We start from the raw sequence: 7,747 nt of genomic DNA on the forward strand, positions 1-7,747 counted from the left end.
GTCAAAATTGAATATCACGAATATATACTATGATTTAGCCTTACTTATTTCTTTAGATTTCTATAAAAGTCAATGCTTAAACCATGTTAATCATGGTTTTATATGGTATCCTTTATTAAGAATTGTTATGATTCAATTAAGAAAATATTTTAGCTTGATTATCACATCAGCTATAGTCTTATGGACATTCATTGAAATTGTTGTTTATTATTTTAAGGAAGTAATTTCGATGATCAAAATGGTCTTTGATTTTAATTGTAAAGGTTACTTAAAAGACTCCTTTGACTAAATTCATTGAATTATAGTTTAATTTAGAATTAGGAATCGTAAGTTTTTATTAAATATGAAAATGTCCAGGCTGCAAACATGATTAGAACAAACAGAAGCTGACGGAATTGAAGATAATTGTAATATCATAGATAGAATGGCCAAGATGGAAAAACAATATATTACATAAAATAAAGACATTTGATCATACAATTCAGTCTAGTAGCAAATTAAATACTCAAATTTAATTTTTCCTAAATTTGTAAACATTTGAGGAAAATTATCAGTTGTTGAAGTGTTTTGTTTATTATTATATTAATATCTGAACTTTTTGTTATGTCCTAAAGGAGGTGGTGGAGGTGGAAAAGGATGGTGGGGAACCCGACTATTAGGTGGATAGTCATTCCAAGGCCTTTTCATAGGTGACATTGTTTGAGTACCTAAAGGTGGAGGTATACTGCCCATGGGTGGACGTTTTGGGGGACCAGTTGAAGGGCCTAAAGGTAGATGTGGATGATGTTGTGAGTGATGATGAGGTTGATGATGTGGTTGGTGGTGAGGTTGATGATGAGGCTGATGGTGAGGTTGGTGATGAGACTGATGATGAGGTTGGTGGTGAGGTTGGTGATGAAGTTGATGGTGTGGTTGATGAGATTGATGATGAGAATGATATGAATGATGATGACTTGAAGATGAATTAGAAGGTCCATCCTCTGGAGGTCCATCACCATATTTGTTGCTACTATGATTTCTAGGTGATGAATGACGATGTTTATATCTATTACTGCTATTATGTCGATTATGATGAGCTGTTGTTGCTGGCGGATAATGATCACTGTCTCTAGAGCTAGAATCATCTGGTTTCTTAATGGTTGACTTATACAGTTTGTACAATTTTTTTGGAGGATATTCAGTAAATTTAGATACAAAAGTCCACAATCGGTTTCTCCATTCTCTAGATTTATCTATATCATCCTTATACTCATCCATACACTCTTTTATTCGAGCACCTATCTTAATTAAACACTGTTTCATATGATTCAACTGTTCTCCCGTCGATAAACCTTCCTCTCTATTGTCCAACATTTTTAAGGCCTTTTTCACTGGCCTCATCTTTTCTTTACACTGGGCAAATATATGAGGCTCTAGATCACCAGCAATGTCAATTATTTGAGGTTCAGCATTGGCTGTTATGTGCAATGGCTGTCCTGATATGTCATGTTTCCTTTTCTTCTTTTTCTTGTCTTTCTTATGATCCTTCTTTTTCTTTTTCTTTCCATCCTGAGGTCCATTAACACCATCAGTTTTATCAGAATCTTTATTGGACTTATTTCTGGCAGATTTATTATTATCCTTCCTTGACCCTTTAACTTTACCATCTTCTCCTGGTCCCCCACCCAATGAACCATGTTCACCATCATTTAACTTAGAATTTCTGGGAGGGGCTTTTTTCCTTGGTTTAGACACTTCTTCTTGTATTTTTTGGGCCATTAACAGTTTTTGTAAAACTTTTAACAGATAATCTACTCTGGTTTGTAATTGTTTGGCTTGTGGTTTAAGATCTCCGTCAGGCAATATCTGCAAGTCAAAGGAAAGAGTAGGTTAGATGAAGATCAGAAATTAATTTAATATTGACATTAATTTACCTTATCTGCTAAACTGAATGATGGGTCCATCTTAATTGCTTCCCAGCTCCCAACTCCATATTCATAGACTCCAGCTAATAATTTAGAATCGTCTTCAATCGACCAGGGAACATCCCAATCTCTGACATCCTTCACTTTGGCCTTCAAGACCCAACTATTGGTGGAAAAAGAGTAGGATAAAAAATTGAATTAAAACATTTTCGATTGAATATTCAAAGATATTTAGATATTAAAAATCCAAGAATAATATAATGAAAAGAGGAAAATGCAATAAAAATACATCTTAGATTCGAAAAGTTAAGTTAATATAAATGTTATGATCATCACTATTAAGAGAAGCTGATCAATACCTCTTTTTGGCTTCAGATGTAGCAGGTAATAATTTCTCGAGTGGTTCAAGCTCTTGTTGACAACCCAAAAGGTTTCTCGGAAAAATGGAAACACCACCGAGTTTGAAATTCGGACCTCGATTATGAGCTGGCTTTTTAGGTTGTGAGGTCCCTATAAAAAAGAAAATTTACATTAGAAATCATTTCAATGAAAATAATGATTGATTACATCCAATTTATATAAATCATGAATCATGAAATGATCAAAGAGCAAATATTGAAAAAACACACCATTTGTATCTTCGTTTTGAGCTTCTTTTGCTTGCTTAGCTTGATATTCTTTAATTGCGTTTTCACAACCTGTTTGAAGAAGCTCTGCCAGTCTTTTGAGATCAGCCATAGGCTTTTCTTGCAATTCAGCATCAATTGCAATAGAGTCTAATCTTTTCATGGGGACAGGAAATTTTTTATAACTCTTAATAAACCTTCGTATTTCAGATTCCGTAAAACCAGGTATTCCTTCTTTAGCATTGGCACGAGGTCTACCTCGACGACGCGATCTTGTCTCCCCTTCGGAATCATCACTACCCATTTCACCTTTTACTTTGGATATGGAGGGATCATATTCGTCACAACTATCAGATGCATGAGCTTGTTGATTGGCAGATTTTCGTGCTCTTGGAGGTAGAAAAAGTTCTATCATTTCTTTCTCTTTTTCTTCTTCATCAACTTTGGCTCTTTCCGTTTCGGGAATAATTTCATCCCAATCTTTATCTTTACCACCTTCTCCGTCTTTATCCAATGCCTCAGTTGACACCCTGGTAACTTCATCTTCATTAAAATTAAAACTGGCCACTTTGAAAGCACTAAGAAGCTCATCACTAGCAGAAGATGGTCCCTCTTCACGAGTTTCTGCTCGCTTTAAAATTTCGTCAATATCCACTTGAGGCTCTTCCTCTCCATCTTCACCTTCTTTAAACAATTCTTCGGCACCAAATTTCAAGATTTGTGCCAATTCTTCTTTATTAAAAGGGGTAGAATTCGAACTGGTATTTCCTTTATTAGAGAGAACCGTTCTTCCTGTTGTGTCCATGCGTTGAATAACTAAATGGTCAAGAATCATTTTTCTTTTAGCTCTTTCAATAATATCCTCTTCTACACTGTTCTTTGTCACTAGTCGGTAAATGTTGACTTGATTTTTTTGTCCGATTCTGTGAGCCCGAGCTTGAGCTTGAAGATCATTTTGGGGATTCCAGTCGGAATCAAATATAATTACAGTATCAGCGGTAGCCAAGTTAATACCTAAGCCACCGGCTCTCGTTGAAAGTAAAAAACAAAAGTCAGTTGAACCTTCAGCGTTGAAATGTTCCAAAGCTTGTTTTCTTAGTTCGCCTTTGATGGATCCATCTAAACGCTGGAATGGAAATCGTCTTAAAGTTAGGTAGTCCCCTAAAATGTCCAACATGCGAACCATTTGAGAGAAGATTAACACTCTATGTCCAGTTTCACGTAAACGACACAAAAGTTTATCTAACAGAACCAGTTTACCACTACCACGGATAATCCTAGTCAATGCATCTACACTGCTCGCTTCATCAGTTGGTCTGATAAGGGTTGAATGGTTACAGCACTTTTTCAGTTCCATCATGATGTTAGCAAATCCACTAAAACTTCCTTTTAAACCCTTAGCCAAAGCTTTATAATTTTTAGTCAATATCCATTTGTAATATTGTTTTTGTAGAGCTGTCATATCAACACGAAGAATTTGTTCAACTTTTGCAGGTAGAGATTTTTCAACATCTTTTTTGACACGACGAAGAAGAAAAGGTTCCAGTTGTTTATGTAATTTAGAGTATCCTTTTGTATCGCAATCTGCATGCTCTTTTTCAAATTCTTCCCATTCACAGAATTTAACAGGCATAATGAAATGCAGAAGAGCCCACAATTCACGTAATGAGTTCTGTAAAGGTGTACCAGTAATGAGAATCCTATGGTTGGTATCAAATTCCATTAAAGTTTTGTACAATAGAGAATCATCGTTTTTCAGACGATGAGCCTCATCAATACCTAAAACAGCCCAATTTACAGCTCGAAGGAAACTTTTGTCTTTCAATAGGATCTCGTAGGTTGTTAATAAAACATTATATTTTAAACGTCGATTACCAGGGTGACACCATTCATACTGACGGATTATATTACGACTACTGATATCACCAATATATACAACAACATTTAACTGTGGAGCCCATTGTTCAAATTCTTTTTGCCAAGACGCCATGGTTGATAAAGGGACAACGAGCAAAAAAGGTCCAAAAAGAGCATGTTGTTCATAAAGGTAAGCCAAAAAACAAATGGTTTGAATAGTTTTACCCAAACCCATTTCATCAGCTAATATCACTGAATTTTCTTTACACCAGGTTTGAGCTAACCAGTTTAAACCATCTAACTGATAATCACGAAGATTTAATTCAAGATCACCGCCAAGATAGTCGGGTTCTTTTTTGAGAGGAACGAACTTGGGTCTGGTTTTGAGTACTTTACAAAATTTGGTCGGTGTCCTCTGTGATTTTTGACGTATGTTATACTCTTCTATTTTCTTGGGAAACTTTTTCTGTATCAGTGAACCTTCTTCCCAGGTAACTTCAGCATAAGGTAAACCTTCAAATTTACAAAGATATTCTGGAAATGAGGAGTCCGTCTCACGAGACGGTTGATGGGCAATGATCCTTTCAACATTCATATGTATTAACGTTAGCTGATCAGCCATTTCTTCTTGACAATCATAATATTCGATCTCTTCAGGAGAAGCAGAATTTTTGAGCATATTAATTTCATCTTCTCTTTTTAAGTAATTTTCGATCTTTTTAATTCCTTTAGCCTTGACAGCTATTAAACTTTCCTCACTTTCCCATGTGTTGTGAAGATGAGACCAGCCTTTCCATTTTATCAAAAATTGCACCTCTTGTTCACTTTCATCACATTCTGGATCATTTGGATCACCGTTAAACTCGATATTGTAAGGTTTTGTGGCTTCCCCTGTAGCACCCTTTTTTCCTTTACGATGAGCTAATACTTTTTCAATTGTTTCGCCAGCCTCTGCTTCAGCAGCCGCTGCTTCTGCAGCTTCATCCCATTGTACATCCACCAAATCATCTGAATCGGTACGATCACTTTCTTCTTTATAACTGACAACTTTCTTAGGTCGCCGGGTACCACGACGTTCTTCATCTTCATCATCATCTTCTTCTTCAGTTTCTTCACTGTCATCACTAGTTGTCTCACTACTTTTTACACGGCGTCTAGATCTTCCTTTAGATTGACGCGTTTTACGAGCTACAGAGGCAGCAGTGGAACGACGAGTAGATGTTCGAGTTGATCGACCACTGGTACGACGGACAGGCGATGGTTCACTGTTATTGTCCTCGGATGAGCTTGAAGACGAACTACTATCATCAGTTTCATCCCAATCTTCTGAACTGTAAGACCAGGTCAAGATGTAAATAAAGAAAAAAAGAAAAGTCAGAAATCAATTTTGGTAAAAAAAACAAAAACAAAAGTGATGGATAAATGAATGCTGTTGACAAAAAAACAATGCCAATAAGGATACAATTAAAGGTCAGACAAGGTGATAGTCTGATGGTGTGAGGACACATTAACAGTTGATCAACAATTTAAATCAAGTTCTTTCGATACCTTTAAACGGTACCTTAAATAAAAAGTGAAAGCAGAAAAAAAGAAAAAGAGCTTGTTGATGATACAAAGGCCTTGCTTCTTTTGCCTACTGAGACATCATCAAAGTTGTCTGTTTACGGGTGACCCTTTAAAAACACTCTAGTAGTCATACTCACTCTCCTCTATTGGAACGTCCACCTTGATGATCTTCACTTTCGTCTGATTCACATGAACTTCCCGGTTTCATGATAAAAAAGAACCAAATTTAAAACACCATCAATCGAGTTACAAATTAATTGTTGGTTCAAAAAAACATTGTGAAATAATTTTATAAAGCAGCAGTAAAATGAAGCATACATCCAATTACAAATTTGGGTCAATAGATGGTGTTGTTACCGGCATATTGGGTATTGGTTATAAAGATAGGATCAGAACTCACTTTTCTTGTACTCTCATATTTGAAGGGGAAACAGGCTTTTCAAGTTTAACTGCTTTTCCCTCTTTACCTAATTTCAACGCTTTTTACTCTACAGCCATCTATCAGCTTACACACCCGTTTTGTCAAAATGTGAGGAGTTTAAATGTACCAAGTATTTAGTTGTAATTCATTACTTTAGATGGCACTTTAAGTAAAACCGTTTAAACCTCAATTATTTAACTGTTTTTTAAACAATTGAATTAAATTTGAACACTTCAAGTTTTGAATGAAAAAATCAAAACAAAGCTAGTAAAAGTTAAACCTGGTCGCTTGTTTTAACACGAGTTTTCCTCATAGAGTTTAACTCGATAATAGAGTATTTCATCTTTTATGCTTTTGTTGTCCATTTTTCAATTCTGTGCAGCAATAATGAAATGTTAAATCAATTTAACTTGGAAATGTGCTTTGATTTTGGTGAAATATGTTCTCATTTGATAAATTTTATACATTTATAAGATATTTATAAGATATAATTGTGAAATGTTATTTTGGGGATTCTCTTTTGCTGTTGAAATGTGTTTTGGATTGATATTTTTGTATTTGTATTTGTCTTCCACTTGTAATTATTGATCTTGAATTGCCGTATCAAAAAAGAAAATTGATAATTATCAGAATTTTTAGAAGCTTCCGTTTCTAACCTAAAATAAGCCATCAAAATGAGCAAATAAAATGTTGATTAAGCCTAAAATAAATAATGAGAGATAATACTGTGCAATCTATTTCTGGAAAGAGAAAAGTTTAATGAATTTTGTACCATCAATTTGAAAATACCCATTCAATATCAATAACTAATGCTGGATAATCTTGTTTGATTAAAATAGCAAACCCTTAAGTCGGTAGCTCAGTAGCCCAAATCTAAATGGCAAAGAAATAAATTAATCAACAACAATTAAACTAAAATCCCATTGAAACACAAAATCACTTATAGTCACAATCCAGACTAAAAGAGGGAGACAGTGAGATGTAAAGCAAGACTAAAAAGCCAAACGAGATGATCATGTTTCAACAAACGAAATCAATTAAACAAACTAAACGCAAAAGTCAACATTTAAACAAGCATGGCTAGCAAATAAAAGCAAGAAGTCACAATAAAAGAAACAAAGAAAAAACTGAAACCACAAACACTAAACACTAAACAACAACATAAAAAATCGAAGCAAAGCACAATAAAAAAGGTCGAAACCAACAAAGAAAAAGCCTTAAAAGCGTCTCTTTAAAAGTCCAAAAATTAAAACACGAAAAGCAAAAATCCAAATCACAATAAAAAACAAAAGCAAACTTAAACTAAACCAAATAAATTGCCATCAACAACTAAACCATCAAACAGTAATAAACAAAAAAAGCAAAAGAAAAGA

General features: G+C 34.7%; 1 protein-coding gene across 1 annotated transcript; it reads right to left on the minus strand.

Annotated features, from left to right (window-relative positions):
* Positions 1 to 311: 311 nt before the first annotated feature.
* LOC107362922 (ATP-dependent chromatin remodeler CHD1-like) lies at positions 312 to 6,368 on the minus strand. Its single transcript, XM_015930057.3, has 5 exons — positions 6,091 to 6,368; positions 2,534 to 5,718; positions 2,264 to 2,414; positions 1,914 to 2,067; positions 312 to 1,845 (listed from the first exon to the last, which is right to left on the minus strand). Exons 1-5 carry the CDS (start codon positions 6,159 to 6,161, stop codon positions 583 to 585), a joined length of 4,824 nt encoding a protein of 1,607 aa, XP_015785543.2. The 5' UTR covers positions 6,162 to 6,368; the 3' UTR covers positions 312 to 582.
* Between the last annotated feature and the right edge of the window lie 1,379 nt (positions 6,369 to 7,747).

The sequence above is a fragment of the Tetranychus urticae genome, chromosome 3 (assembly GCF_039701765.1).
Source record: "Tetranychus urticae isolate SD_2017Ah chromosome 3, NJAU_TeUrti_SD_1.0, whole genome shotgun sequence".
NCBI classification, from domain to species: domain Eukaryota; kingdom Metazoa; phylum Arthropoda; class Arachnida; order Trombidiformes; family Tetranychidae; genus Tetranychus; species Tetranychus urticae.

Coding starts and splice junctions, on each gene's coding strand:
- LOC107362922 (XM_015930057.3), bottom strand. CDS start 6,161: ATGAAACCGGGAAGTTCATGTGAATCAGACGAAAGTGAAGATCATCAA. Junction 5,719..6,090: donor GGACGTTCCAATAGAGGAGA/GTGAGTATGACT, acceptor CTGGTCTTACAG/TTCAGAAGATTGGGATGAAA. Junction 2,415..2,533: donor TCAAAACGAAGATACAAATG/GTGTGTTTTTTC, acceptor TCTTTTTTATAG/GGACCTCACAACCTAAAAAG.